We start from the raw sequence: 15,871 nt of genomic DNA, 5'->3' as shown, positions 1-15,871 counted from the left end.
TAGTGAAAATTTCTTAAACTGGCTCCATGATGTTGACTGGGTATCTCTGCAGTAAGCCCTCCTAAGGTATCTCATCTTCTCTAAAATTTTGTTTTAGCCTAGATGAAAACAACATCAGTAAATGTCGACTCAGCATTCTCTCCCCTTTGGCATGTCCAAATTTGTACACACAGCTATCCGATCAAGACATGAGAGTTTCATATTTACAATAAAACATCTAGTTGTCAACAGTACATAAAGTAAGTGAACATGTCAGTAGAAAAATCAGAGATTGAAGAGAAGGCTCACTTGGTAAAGTGCTTGCCACGAAGTCATGAGGGCTTAAGTTTGATCCCCAGAACCCACATATGAAAAGCTGAGTGCAATGACATGTGCCTGTAATTCCAATACTGGAGAAGTAGAGACAGGATGGTCCCTAGGCCATTCAAGCCTGATTCATGAGTTGCAGGTTCAGTGACAGACTCTGTCTCAAAAGATGAAGGGAGAGCAATTGAAGATAGCTGACATCCCCTTCTATACATGTACCCCCACCCCCAACACACACACACACACACACACACACACACACACACACACACACACACACAGAGAGAGAGAGAGAGAGAGAGAGAGAGAGAGAGAGAGAGAGAGAGAGAGAGAGAGAGAGAGAGAGAGAGAGAGAGAGAGAGAGAGAGAACCAGGAGAACCAGGAGAACCAGGAGAAGGAAAATTAAAATTTAAACATGTCTACTGTATGTCCCAAGTGGCTGTGAGATCAAATGTGCTGGCTTTGATTTCCTAAGATTGCACACATTGCCAGTTCAGATAGGTCTATACTGGCTACTTTCTGCTCAGGTATTCCTGACTCTAGCACAGCTGAACAGGTTGAAGCATTCTTTCCCTTAGGTGAGCATTTTGTAGACTGTCTCTGGAGACAAGAAATTCCTTTCAAAGGTCGATATAATCTTTTTCATTTCCCTTCATGTGCTTTCGAGCTCTGTCATACATACATGCTAAATGCCACATTGAAAACTAAAAATAAGAAAAGAAAATTCTGTACTCTTTGTAGTGTGTTTAGATGGGCCCTCATCGGTGCCCTTCTTACTGGTTCTCTTCCCTCTGTATCAGTCAGCCTCTTAGATCTGTCTGTGAGACACTGAGGGATGATCTTTTGAAATAGTTCCCAAGAGTTTAAGATGACCATTATGGGAAAATAATAGGAAAATGCCTTTTTAATAAGCAAGTATAGGTTGTGTTTGGGTTTATTTTATACTTAGCTGATTTTTTTTTTTTTTCTGTGCTCTAGGGGAAGGTGTGGCTGATTGACTTTAATCCATTTGGGGAAGTCACAGACTCACTGTTGTTTACTTGGGAAGACCTGACATCTGAGAACAACCTAAGAGGTGACTTCGGTGAAGGGGCTTCTCAGGGGCAGGTAAGACCAGCCTTTTCAGTCCTTTCACCACTCTGTTGATCTCATAGGCAGAACCTGGACGACTGGGAAAGAGTCCAGCAGACACAGCTTGTCTAGCCGTTCCTTCCCATCAGAGTGTTCAAGGAGGGACATGTGGAAAACAGTTTTTCTACTTACTCTAGTTTTCTTAGCTCTGCCTGTCATAGTCACCTGGAAGAACCCTGATCCCCAGTCAGTTCATACTACTGCTTCTCTGGTCCTGCTCCCTGTTGAGCTTTCACAGAGAGCAGTAGCTACATGTCTGCCTAGACCAGAGTCTCTGCACAGTGTGACCTCTGCTTTCATGGTGAGAGTCCCTGGTCAGCTTTCATCTCAGTTGTCTCCAGGATGGTCCCACTTCTCCTGGCTCCTCACCTCTTCTAGTCATTGCTCCTTATCTTTCTCAGCAGATCCTGTTAGCCCTCTACAGGAAGGAGAAACTACTCAGTTCAGTTACAGGACTTGAGCTCACCCTTGCCCACACTCTAAGCCTTGAGCGCACCCTTGCCTGCCTTCCTAAGTCTTGAGCTCACTCTTGCCTAACATTCCTAAGCCTTGAGCTCTCTGCTGAACTTTTGTTTTGAACATGTGTTTTTCACCCTCTTCTTGTCTATTCCTATCCATTAGGGTTCAGCCAAGTTCATATAGCTCCCCATCTTAATTTTTTTCTTTAACAACATGTATTTACACAGCTACACTTCTCCTTTCTCCCATCTTCATAGCTGACCTTTCTTTTTCTACCCTTAAACAGACTTGCCTGAGAAGCTACAGGCAAAGTAAACAGTTGATGGGAGAGGAAGCATCCTATTCACTGGTAGCTGCAGTTAAGTTGCCTTTACTCAGTTAAATAGCTTCCCACCCATGCTCATGCAGTCATCCCTAAGTAAGTCCAGTTATGGAACTGCTGCAAGAGCTTAGGAGCTGCGTCTCATCACAGCCCACTTCCCTAGTCTCTTGCTGTCTGACCTCTCTTTTGTCACCACACATTCCTTACTCCTCTGCCAACCAGCTTCTGTCCTACCACTTAGTTCCTGCCCTTGGCGAGGACCCTGAGTGACTTTGATGAGAAATACACAGCCTCTCTCTTACTGCTGTGCTCAGCAGGTGCCCTCTTAATCTTACAGCATTTCTTCCTTTGAGAGACTTATGCTCTCTTCCTACTTTTCTGGCCTCTTCTCTGCCTTTATGAGGAGCATGTTTTATTTCACTCATCCTTCCATTACTGTCATCATTGTGTCCTGGGCCCTCTTTGGCCTTCCCTTTGCACCTGATTATTCAGTCTAATGTGGTCCCTGCCAAACCTGTTGATGCGCTGTACCCTCACTAGACTCAGATTTCTGAAGGATGATGTCTCTCCTATTCTTGGTGTTAGACCCCCGAAAACTCAAGTATCCGGGGTCCCAGGCCACGTTCACCGTCACCTCAATCACCAGGCGGATTCGAGAGCTTGCTGCAAACTGCACGAGGCTTTATTGTAATTTAACGAGCTAACCCCATGTTAGCTCGGGTCTTTCACCCACCCGCCATGGCGGATGGCCTGAAAAGACGGCTCCCAAAGATCTTATAGGGCAGCGTAAGGGGAATGTCTAGGGGTACGCACAGGCTCACTGTTAAACTGAAAGATGGAAAGAAAACATGTTACTTAGTTAAGTAGGAGAGACATAGTTGTTGGCAGAAGTGGTTTTACAGGATTATTCTCCACACCATGTTTTATTTACTTCTAAATCTTAGAGGTTGGGACTTGACAGGATGTGGTTCCTGGCTCCTTCCCCAGCACTTGCCCTGCTTATCCTTGGTCATAGAGACCCAGACTTCCCTCTACCCCAGAAACCTAAGAAGCCTGAGAAGCCCAGCTATGCCTGAAGTCTTTGATCTAGAAGTCTTTGATCTAGTTGTCGCCACTGCCTCCAAAGCCTTCCCTGCTCCTGTTCAGCTCTCAGCCCCTTAGCAAGACTACCTCTCTATAGGAGACTCCAGCCCGTCCCTCTATAGTGGTCATCACTGTCTTCTTAGCACATTGCCCAGCTCTTGGTTTCCATAACACCTTCATTGTCTGACATAGTCTGGTCATTTCTTTGTTCATCTGTTAACCATCTGTCTCCTGGTGCTCCGCTCTATCTCCCATTCCCAGAACAAAGCCTGCACAGAGCAGATGACTCTTAGCAGGTGTTTGGGCTATCTGTGTAAGGTGTGGCCTGCTTTCCATGGTTTCCTGGTCCTAACTTGTTAAGTTCCTGTCTTGTCTTCCTCTGCTGGACACCAACCATCTTCACCTTGATATCCACCGCCTAGGAAGTCCAAAGCCAGGGCCTTCTGTCTCTGTAGTCCTTTTTGGCACAAAGTAACATGTAAACATTCTACCCAAGACTTGATCAAGTACTTGCAAGATCATGCCTCCCAACTGCACACCTGTAGAAAGTGATGATAATATAGCCTATGATATTGCTTGGGCCCAGAGGGGACTAACATGGGCCCTGTCCTGCTCAGGAGCATCTGCCCCGCACATGCTGTTGTACACAGGCTGCTCTTAGAGACCCACCCTGCTCTAAATGGACCGCTGCTTTGAAAGGCTTTCTATTCACTTTCCAGTGACCATGTGGAATTATTTTAAATTCTTGGTGCCTTTTACTTTAGGGTCTTGTTTTCTTCCTTCTCTAGTACAGAAGAAAACACTGGCATTGAAATTGTGTTAGTGTTAAGTTTAGAAAATAGAACTTAAAAACAAAAAGATAGACTTGGCTGTTTTCTCTTTGTAAAGGATTCTCCAGCTTTCCGATGCACAAACAGTGAGGTCACAGTGCAGCCCAGCCCCTATCTGAGCTACCGACTGCCCAAGGACTTCGTGGATCTCTCCACCGGGGAAGACGTTCACAAGCTCATAGATTTTCTTAAGCTGGTAGAGTATATGGAAGTTTATGCTGGCCATCCTTTCAGATTGGGGTTCAAGTGTGCTTTGTGGCACTTCCTTTCATTCCTGGACCACCTGGACTTCTGTTGCTGGTTATGGGTTAAAGACCACAGTGAAATAGAATTAGGCCACTTTGTAAGTAAATAGGAACTACAAACTGAAGGGATAATTTGTCAGTCAGGATAGCAGAAGATACTTTTATGACACATACTCATTTTGAAACATTTGCATACTAGTGTTGAAGTATGTATGTTTTCATGGGGCTTGGAGATCAAGCCACTATATGGTGATTATGAATATATGTGTTTCCATCCATGTATATTTCTTTGTGGGAGTTTACCTATGTAAGAAAGAAAAAATCTATTCAGATGCCTGAGATAATAAGCCAGCTTATCAAATTAGTTAAAGCATCTTTTTTCTATAATTTCTAGCCACATCTTTTGTGAAGACCTCCAGAAAATTATACTTTCTGAAAGAAACAGTGACATTGGCTGGGCAGATGTCCCAGTTCGAATATGCTTCTTTAACATATTCTTGGTTTCCTTTTACAGAAAAGAAATCAGCAAGAGGATGACTGAATGCTGCTTTGAGAATAAGTAGAAGGGAGAACACAGCTACTCCAGTGATCCAGACTAGATGGGGTGGACAGTATGCAAAATCATCAGTTTTTATATTCATGTATATTCACTTGGGAAAAGATGGAAGGACTTTGGTACTTGTAAAAAGAATAAATAGATCTTAAACATAAGGAAGCATACTGTTCTGGTAATAAAATAACTTTCTATGAAATTCTTGCTCTCTGGTTCAATGTTTAGATTTATCTATATTTCTTTCATTTCCATCTTTATACCTGTCAGGTAGGTGGTCAGAATTATTCTTTTCGGAAATAGTAAGAGGTCATGAGAGGGTAAAAAGAGAGCTTAAATGACATGGGAAGGGAGAGGGTAGGTAGTAGATGTCATGTAAAAGGAAAGCAGAAATGAGTACTGAGGCAAAGAAAGGGACTGGTGTGCCCTGTAGGGCACTGGGCAAGCAAAAGACTGAGAACAAAATACAATGACACATATGTATGGTGATGCCATGCTGAAACACAATATTTCATGTGCCTTAAAAAGTAAAGAAATATGGGATGATGAGATAGTTCAGTGGGTAAAGGCACATAATCCTGCCAATCTGAGTTTGATCCCTGGAAGCCATGGTGGAAGGAGAGAATTGACTCCCAAGAGTGGCCTCTGACGTTCATGCGCTCACATATACACCATGAACATGCACCTGTGCACACACATTCATACATACAATAAATAAGCAAATTTTGAAATAAAGAAGTGGATTGTTCTTTACTTTCTCTCTCTTTTTTTTGGGAGGGTTGGTTTTTTGAGACAGGGTTTCTCTGTGTAGCTTTGGAGCCTATCCTGGCACTCGCTCTGGAGACCAGGCTGGCCTTGAACTCACAAAGATCCTTCTGCCTCTGCCTCCTGGTTTCTGGGATTAAAGGCATGTGCCACCAACGCCCAGCCTACTTTCTCATATAAAAATAGGATCTTATATTACAATAGGAAATATTTTTCTTGTCTTGAAATTCTAATTTTCCTTTGAGTTTAACTTCAGTTTGGGCATAGTTACAAGGACAAATAAGAGACTTTTTACTATCAATCATAACATCTTTCATTTATGATAGTTATCATAACACATATTAGTAAAATTATCAGACATAATTTGGCTTTTTAAAAAATACATTGGACTTTTGAGGGTGATAGAGCCATTTTATTAAAAATCCATCATTTTAGTCATTATTCTCTTTTGACTTGAAGGAGCCCTCAATCTGCTTTGGACACACTGTCTGCCCAGGTGACCGGAAGGAAACACATTACAATTTCCAACTGTCTGTCTCATGTGCTACCAACCTGTATGGTGCTGGGTACAATAGCCACAACTCAGAGAGATGAACACAGTGGGTGAGGAAAGAAACAGGACCAGGTCATCCCAGGGTTAGATGTTGGGAATTCATTCTGAAGAGAGATTGCTATTGAGCTAAGTGAAGGGGAGGCATATTGGGATTTATGTTCTGAATTGTTTTTCTGATTCCTATCTGGAAAGCAGGGTGTGGATTAGGAGTGAAGGGACCAGCTTCCCTTTTGGCAGCCATAATGGTCGAACATGTGCTTCTATGACCTTGTTCTAGACACTAGAAAGTCAGATGCCTGCTTCGTGACAAGGAACCAAACAGAAGTTAGCTGGGGGTTAGTTACATCTTCTTGAAACTAACATATCATGTTTCACTAGTATTTTGTCTTCCTTGGTAAACTATGAAATCCTTAGCAGCTGACAGACACTTCATTTTATAGCAGTATATAACTACTAACTATAGCAATACACTCATAAAACATTTAAGATTAAGCAAATAATTGAGCCCTGGATGAATTTCTAAGATGGCTTTGTAGGTTAGCTCTGTTGCCTTCCAGATCAGAGACCAATCTAGACCTGTGGGGGATAACTCATTCAGTATCATGCTTGCCTTGTGAGCGCAAGGGTGTGAGTTCATTCCCCAGAACCCATATGAAGAGGCCAAATGTGGTAGTGTTAGACCCCCGAAAACTCAAGTATCCGGGGTCCCAGGCCACGTTCACCGTCACCCCAATCACCAGGCGGATTCGAGAGCTTGCTGCAAACTGCACGAGGCTTTATTATAATTTAACGAGCTAACCCCATGTTAGCTCGGGTCTTTCACCCATCCGCCATGGTGGATGGCTAGAAAAAGACGGCTCCTAGGGCCTCCCCTTACGCTGTCCTATAAGATCTCTCGAGAGCCCCTAGGAGCTCGAATCCGCCTGGTGATTGGGGTGACCGAGAACGTGGCCTGGGACCCCGGATACTTGAGTTTTCGGGGGTCTAACAACTTGGCTTTGGTTCTGACTTCACTATAATTTTATGAAATGATTTGATGTCCTAATGTTAGACCCCTGGAAAAACTCAGATATCCGGGGTCCTAGGCCACGTTCTCGGTCACCCCAATCACCAGGCAGATTCGAGAGCCTGATGCAAACTTCATGAGGCTTTATTGTTTTTTAACGAGCTAAGCCTATGTTAGCTCAGGTCTTTCACCCACCCGCCATGGTGGATGGCTCGCAAAAGACAGCTCGAACCGCTGCAGAGAGAAATCTTGTAGGGCAGCGTAAGGGGAGTGTCTAGGGGTACGCACAGGCTCACGATTGGTGTGCCTCCAGCCTTGGAGGGCTTGCCCTGTGTTGATTGGCCAGTTGGTTGTTATGGCCCATAGGCCTTCACAGGGTGGTTGCTATGCTCTGCGCGTCATTGCTGTGCTCTTGTCCGTAAAGTACACCCAGAGTCGTAAAGCATAGTGCCACCAGCTAACTTCTGATTGGTTCCTTGTCACGAGGCAGGCACCTAACCTCTAGTGACTAAGGCAAGGTCATAGCGAGCACGTGTTACTGTCATGGCTGCCGAAATGGGGGGCTGGTCCCTTCACTAGGGGATTGTTTAGTGTGAATTTAGACTGCTTATGCTGTTTTTCAAATATATCAAGTACAAATCTCTCTTCAAACAAAAGAAATGAAGGGTATTTAGCAATCTAATTTTTCTTCCTGTCTGGTTTTGTATGTATGTGTGTGTAAGGAGGGGGGTATATTCACCCATATGTGTGCACAAGGAGGCAAGAGGAAGGTGTTGTCTTAATTTTGGCTTCTATTGCTATGAAGAGATACCATGACCATCGCAACTCTTATAAGGGGTTGACTTACAGTTCAAAGGTTTAGTCCATTGTCATCATGGTGGGAAGCATGGTGGCACACAGGCAAACATGGTATGGAGAAGTAGCTGAGAGTTCTACATCTAGATCCACAAGCTGCAGGAAGAGTATCAATGGACCTGACTTGAGCTCCTGAAACCTCAAAGCCCACTCTCAGTGATACATGTCCTTTAGCAAGGCCATACCTCCTAATCCCTCTCAAGTAGTGCCGTTCCCTGTGGGCCTATGGGGACCATTTCTTTCAAACCACTACAGGTGTCAAATGTCTTCCTCTATCATTCTTCACCTTTTTTTTTTCTTTTTTGGACAGGATCTTCTCATAGTTTCAGGTAGGCTGGCTGTCCAGCAAGTTCTTAGCATCAGCCTGTCTTGCTCCCCAATGCTGAGATTCCAGGCACCCATGGCTATGCCTGGCTTTTATGTGAGTGCTGGAGATTTTAACTAGGGTTCTCTTCCTTTCATAGCAAGTGCTCTTACCCACTGAGTCATCTCCTCAGTTCCCATTTTATCATTTCTTAAGCAGAGTCTCCCTATGTAGCCCAGCTGGCCTTAAACTGTTGTTCCCCACCCACCCCTTGCCTCGGCCTCTGAGCACTAGGGTCACTGGTGTGCACCCCCAAGCTGGCTCTAAAGAACCACATTGAAATTCTCTAAATTATCATTTTATTTAGTTCGGGCTCAATATGAACTGAAGATGACTTAGATTGTATTTTCTGCATCAATGATTGCCTTACCTATTTGAGATTATTTTTAATGTGTAGCATTCTTAGGTGCTATTATCTCACCCTGTGTTTATGGACTTTTAATCAAGGAAAGATATAAATTGGATTTCTCCTGATTACGAGTGGCTTGTTCCATACTCCCTTCTATAAATAAATAGATAAATAAATAAAATGCCAACAGCAATTTTTGAACAAGGTAAGCAATAAGACCAACTTTCCATTCATAAGGTATGAAGATTCACTGGAAAAAATGAATGTAAATAACATAATTTCAACATAAGCAATGATTATTCTATTTTGAGAAGAAATGCATCTTTGAGAATCTAGTAAGAACATAGACTTTCCTCAGAATAATTTTGCACTCAGTTTCTAGGGCTCATTGACTGAGAACCCATTGTTTAAGTCAAATCAAATAAGATTAAAAGCCCAGCCTTCAGGCAAGGAAGGGGCCCTTTCACAACATATACTATACTGCAAGAAAGGAAATCCCAAGATTTACTAGTGACTGCAATTTCTAACCATAATGCTGATATAATTAATTCCTTTACAGTACATGTCCCTCAGCATAATTTTCCAGCTTTCATAAACAAGGTAATTAATATGCATTGGAATTCAACCAGAAAGGCCAACTAGGGTGAGATTAACATCCATAACACATACATGTTATGTGTGTGTACTTATAATAAGAGATTGACTCTGCCTTTGAAAGGGCTGGCTGAGCAATGGAATTCTATGGGCAGGCAGGAAGGGAAATGTGCTCTGGAAGCTCACAGTCATTGGCTTTACCTAATGTCCAGGTAGGATAGCCTCTCCTACAGAAAAACCACAGATCATCTTTCAGAGCCCTCTAGTGGATTGGGTCAGGCCCAGCAAGACACCCTCTCCTGACTGATGTAATGGTCCCTTCATAGTAAGACCTGGACATGTTTGCTTGGATAAGTGATATGATGTTTTGAATGCGAATGGCCCCCACAGTGCTCGGTCCTCAGTTGGCAAAGTGTTTGAGAAGAATTAGAAGGACTAGGAGGTGTGGCCTTTTTGGAGTAGGTGTGGCCTTGTTGAGAGAAGTGTGTCACTGGAGGTGGGCTTTGAGATTTCAAAAGCCCATACGGGCCCAGTGTCTCTCTTTCTGCCTGATGTTTGAGGGTCAGAATGTAAAGCTCTCAGCTACTTCTTCAGCACTGTACCATCATGCCTGCTGCCATGCTTACTATGATGCTAATGGACTAACACTCTAAAATTGTAAGCAAGCCCCCGATTAAATACTTTCTTTTATGAGAGTTTTGTGGTAGTTTGGTGTAATTGGCCCCATAATCTTATAGGGAGTGGCACTATAAGGAGGTGTGACTTTGTTTGAGTGGGCATGATGTTGTTAGAGGCAGTGTGTCTCTATGGGGTGGGCTTTGAGGTTTCCTATGCTCAGGATACCACCCAGTGTCACAGTCAACTTCCTGTTGCCTGTGAATGTCAGACTCTCAGCTACTTCTCCAGAACCATGTCTACCTGCATGCTCCCCACCATTGTGGGAGACGGGCTGAGGAGAGCTGCTAACAGGGAGTGGAATCAGCCCAAGAGAAATAAGTGTGTTGCAGTCAACAAAGCTGAAAGGAGTTGGAGATGCAGAGCTTGGACTTTGCCCCATTGGTTTTCAGTCTTGCTTTGATCCAGCAGTTCCTCATTGTGCTCTCTTCCCTATGTTTTGGAACAGTAATGTACATCCTGTGCCACTAAATGTTGGAAGTATGTGATGTGCTTTTTGATTTTGATTTTTACAGGTGATTACAGTTAAGAATCTCAGAAGAGACTTTGAACTTTAGATTTTAAAACATTGTTGAGACTGTGATAGACTATGGGGACTTTTGAAGTTGGACTAAATGCGTTTTGCATTATGATATTGTTACAAACTTATGGGGTCCAGGTGGCGGATTGTATTAATTTAATTGTAATTGGCCCCCATAATCTCACAGGGAATGGCACTATTAGGAAGTCTGGTTTTGTTGGAGTGGGCATGGCCTTGTTGGAGGAAGTGTGTCACGGTGGGGTGGACTTTGAGGTTTCCTATGCCACCCAGTGTCAAGTATACTTCCTGTTGCCAGCAAGATGTAGGACACTAGGCCATGTCCCCAGCACCATGCCTTTCTGCACGCCACCATGCTCCCACCCATGACGTTAGCGGACTGAACCTCTGAAACCATAAGTGAGCTACCCTGATTAAATGTTTTCTTTAAAAGAGTTGTGTGGTCATGGTGTCTTTTCACAGCAATAGAAACCCAAACTAAGGTAAGTTTCCTTGGTCATGGTGTCTCTTCACAGCCAAAGAATACCACTAGCTGAGACAACTGGAGTGGTAGACACCCAGCACACACATCAAAGCCATCACACAGAAGATATGTCCTCACAGGGGATAGTTCTGGTATCAGACTGCAGCAGATCTTTGAAAAGTACGGTGTTACTAAGGTAACCAGTTAGTTTATTTTGTTTTGTTTTGTTTTTAGGAGTAAATCACAGAGTAAATGGGTTTTTGTTGGGCAGTGTTGGGGTTGGAATCCCAGGATTTGCACATTCCAAGTAAGCACAAGATTTTACTTAAAATCTCTACCACAAAGCTGTGCCCTCAGTATTTGTTAGTTTTTGAGGCAGGATCTTCCTGTGTAGACCCAACGGCTTCAAACTCAATCTTCTCCCACCTGCCTCCCTAGTGCTGGGATTGCAGACATGTACGCTCACACTGTGGCTCCATGGTACTCTTTGGAAGAACATACATTTTTCTCAAATCTCAGTAAAAGGTCCATCAACCCTACTAATGAGCCACAAGGAAAACCTGCCTTACTGCTTTATTCAATACATTGTTTATTAACCAAGGGCACTGTTGGACAGCACCACACACCTTCCTTTCCTCAGAGTTAGTTCCAAAGTCTTCTCAAGTCTTGATGCCAGCTTCAAACAGCCTTAAGTCCATGGATGTCTGATGAGGGCCTTGATCATTCAGAGATAGAAGTTCCAGTCAAGTTCTACAGCTCAAGGCCCTCAGTGACTTCCTATGTCTCCTAAGATAAGCATAGACATCCCCAAGAGCATGCAAAGCCCTGTACCATTGTACCAGGCTTTTTTTTTTGGGGGGGGGAGCTTTTTTTTAGCCAGCTCCCAAATTATTACACAGAGACTTGTTACGAGTTTTGAATGCTTGGCCTACCTTAGCTCATTGCTGGATAGCTCTTTTAACTTAAATTAACCTATTTCTCTTTATCTACCTTTTGCCTTGAGGCTTTTTTTAAAAACCTTTCTTCCTTCTGTATATCTTACATTCATTGCTTTTCACATCTGGCTGGTTGACAGCTGCCTGGCTTCTTTGCATGGGTATGTCCCCTCTTTCTCCTTATTCTCTTGTTCCTTCTCCTGCTTATTCTCCCTGCCCACCAGCCCCAGCTATTCCTCTTCTGCCTAGCTATTGGTTGTTCAGCTTTTTATTAGACTAATCAGGTGATTCAGGCAGGCGAGGTGAAACAAGTGCAACACATCTTTTCATAATTAAATGAATGCAGCATAAACATATGTAACACATCTTTACATAGTTAAAATAATATTCTACAATACACCATAGTTGCCCCAGTCCTCAGAACATGAAGACTCAACATAGCTTATCTTCATCTTGCTAACCTTTCACCATGCATGCATCCCTGCCCTGCCCTGCCCTTCCCTGCTCTGGTCCCTGTAGAGGCCAGGCTGATTCAAAGTCAGGCTCAAGTGTCATGTCCCTTGTGAAATGACCCCTGTTGGAACTTCCCATAGCATCCCCTCACTGATATTCCTTTTATACTTACAATGCTGTTTAGCTTTACAGGACTGAGAAAGGGCAAGCATGATTTCTCTTGCTTCTCCCCAGTTCTTGGCATGGTGAACTCAGTCAGAACATCATGTAGGAAAAACTAGTCATAGACGCTCCCATCACCACATGCAGATTTTTTTTCTACAACCAGAGTTATCAATGAAACTACTGACCAGTGAGTAACTCAGCTCTCCATGTTAACCTGTCTCCTTCATTCACTTTGTGGGACTACCACTCTGAAAGGTTACCAAAGAGATGCTGTCATTTTTTATTTTAAACTAAGCCAAGTCATCAATCTGGCACTTTATGGCATTCACAACACTCCATGGACTAATTCTTAAACTATGAATACCCTTGAACAATAATTATTTCTGCCCATTTGTTCTAGAACGTACTATAGAATGTCAGCATATCCTAGGACTGTTTAACTTTCATCTTCCCAGCATATCACCTTCCCCTGCCCATTCCCCAACAATAACAGCAGTATTTCAGTGTGAGATACACAGACAGTGGTGACCACTGCTTGGTCACATTTAAAACTCACAGATGTATGGAATACCTTCTTTACATTTAAAGTTGCAGAATAATGAGCTCCCTGGAGGAAGTTCTGATTTGGTTTTGTTTGTCTGGCCTTTAAGATGAAATTTTGAATTTGTTGTGTTATATATTATTGGCGATGGGATGGCAAAAGTCATAAATCCAGTACATTTGCTTGACAAAGATCCAGCAAAGCTGAGCCACAAGATGGCTGCCATGCCACTTTTGGTTTTGATCTCTGCATGTTTCATGTTTTGGGGGGGGGGCTTTTAATATTTGTACATCTTGGCTACATTGGATTGATGGGAAATTTCTTATGAATCATTTATGACTTCTCCCAGGAATACTGCTTCTAAGCTTCCCCAGGAAAGTCCTGAATATACTATCCCTCTTGCTTTTAGGTGGGTATCTTTATCTACTTGAAGGTCTTCCTTATGCCTTGGAGGTTGTGACATACATTAAAAAGCCAGAGATCTCTTTACGAGGCTCTGAGATATTCATAAAACATCTGCCCCTGCACTTACTCAGAAACAAGATAATTAAAACAAAGTAAACTGGATCAGGCTGCAAGTGTCTCGACACCACCACGGCCTGGCTCACTCCTTCCCTGGCTGATTCCTTGCCTCCTCTCTGGGTTCTGACCACAACCAGCACAGGCCCCTGGAATATTACTTTCATACATTTACCCTTACTCAAGTAGACTCAAAAGCCAGATGGCTTGCTTGCCCTCTGACAGCACGATCCTGGGATGAGGTACTTGGTTTCTTGGCCTGCTGTCTCTTAATCTATAAAATAGCCATTACAGTAGCACCTCCTTAGGAGATGTTAGAATTCAGTGTGGGACAGTGGCACCATAGTAGATGTTCAGCAAACAAAAGCTTACAGTGCTCTGTCATTATAGGAGTGTGACTCAGTGGCTGTCTACCTCTAGTAATAAATATAATGACATCCCAATAGTATTTCAGCTCCCTACTTCCTCTGTGTTTGGGGGTGGGGGTGGCAATTTATGGAGAATCCTCTACATTCATCTTACCCATTTTACCTGCATCCCCGCCTTTTACCTATAATGGCATTGACTGTAAGGGAAACAAGACTCACCCGCTTCTGAAGATGTGGTGTGTGCCTTTCCAGAGTGGCTGAACTTGACTTGGAAATGAGGGGGAGTGGGAGCAAGCACTTTGTTCAAACATCTGAAACATCAGGAATGCTAAAGTGCAGTTATATTAAAGGAATAGATTTAGAACTGGAAATCAGGGCATCCACTTAGAAGGTATAAGAAGTGACACAATGATTTTCAGAACTTCTAACATAAAGAAAGCAAAATTCTTTATGTATATCATCTAATTGCTAAACTTATCATCATTTGAATTTATCAATAATCTTCCCTGTTTTGTATCTGGAACTCAGATAATTAAGCTTCAGAGATAATTAGATTCAAACTCAGGCCCATCCAAGTTCAAAACCCACACTTCTCCTTTACATTACCATAAAACCACAAGGAAAATCTAGTAAGCTTCCTGAAAATATTCTAGTGAGGGTTCCTTCTTTTTTTTCTTTTGAATTCTTCCTTTTATTTCTGATTTTTTCTCTTTAAATACTTTTATTTCCAATTGACATACAAAGTGTCTTAGTTACTGTTCTATTTCTCTGAAAAGACACAATGACCAGGGCCACTTATAAAAGAAATTGTTTAAATAGCATCTTGCTTACATTTTCAGAAGGTTAGTCCATGATTATCATGGCAGGAAGCAGATAGGCTTCGTGCTAAAGTAGCTGAGAGCTTTTATATCCTGATCCACAGGCAGCAGGCAAAGAGAGAGAGAGACTCTGGGCCTGTCATGGGCTTTTGAGACCTCAAAGCCCAACTCCAATGACACACCTCCTCTACCAAGTTCACATTTAATCCTCCTAAATGTCAACTGGGAACCAAACATTAAAATATATGAGCCTGTGGAGGTCATTCTCATTCAAACCATCACACAAAGTAGAATGTTTCTTTGTGGTATTTTTATATATCAGTTTAGAAGAATTTTATCTTCATACACATGCACATAGAAGTAGACCCAGCAGGTTTAAAATGCAGCGTGTGAAGTTAGTTGGGAGGGCAAAGTGGTTGAAAGACAGAGAATGAGTTGGAGGGTCCAGAGATGGGGGGTGGGGTGGATAAAAACATGTTGTATACATGTATGAAATAAAATCTCAAACAATCAAAAGAATTTGATTTTTTTTAATCTGTGTGTGTGTAGATGATGTTTGTGGGCACACTTGTTCGTGTGAATGTGGGCATGCATGCCACAGAACATGTATGAAGGTCAGAGGACAATCCCAGTGCTGGGGACCTTGTCTGCCACTTTGTTTGAGGTTGGGTCTCTTCTTTTCTGCTGTGTTTCAAGACTAGCTGGCCCACAAGCTTCCAAGGACTCTGTTGTTATTGCATCCCATCTCCCCATAGGAGCACTGGGACTACAGATGCATTTACTCACCTCCAGCTTGATGTAGGTTCTGGGGATTCAGACTCAGGTCCTCGTGCTTGCTCAGCAAGCCCTTTACTCACTGATCCATCTCTCTGCTCCTATACTTTATTTTTGCTGGTCTTCCCTGATTCTCTCCTCTCTCTTAGCCTGGCCACTCCCATCCCTACTGCATCTTTCTGCCTTCAGAATTCTTTCCATTTTTGTGA

General features: G+C 42.9%; 1 protein-coding gene across 2 annotated transcripts in view; it reads left to right on the top strand.

Annotated features, from left to right (window-relative positions):
* The window catches only part of Cdc123 (cell division cycle 123), a 52,788-nt gene extending 47,659 nt beyond the window's left edge, over positions 1-5,129 (top strand). Inside the window, exons 10-12 of one of the 2 annotated variants that reach the window (XM_027405180.2) lie at positions 1,286-1,414; positions 4,191-4,328; positions 4,892-5,129. In XM_027405180.2, coding sequence (XP_027260981.1) covers positions 1,286-1,414; positions 4,191-4,328; positions 4,892-4,918 — 294 coding nt within the window. In that variant the 3' untranslated portion in view covers positions 4,919-5,129. The remainder of the gene's footprint in view (positions 1-1,285; positions 1,415-4,190; positions 4,329-4,891) is intronic. The other variant, XM_027405179.2, reaches the window with a different exon arrangement.
* Positions 5,130-15,871: the final 10,742 nt, after the last annotated feature.

This window comes from Cricetulus griseus, chromosome 3 (assembly GCF_003668045.3).
Source record: "Cricetulus griseus strain 17A/GY chromosome 3, alternate assembly CriGri-PICRH-1.0, whole genome shotgun sequence".
NCBI classification, from domain to species: Eukaryota; Metazoa; Chordata; class Mammalia; order Rodentia; family Cricetidae; genus Cricetulus; species Cricetulus griseus.
This window is presented reverse-complemented; position numbering and strand designations above follow the sequence as displayed.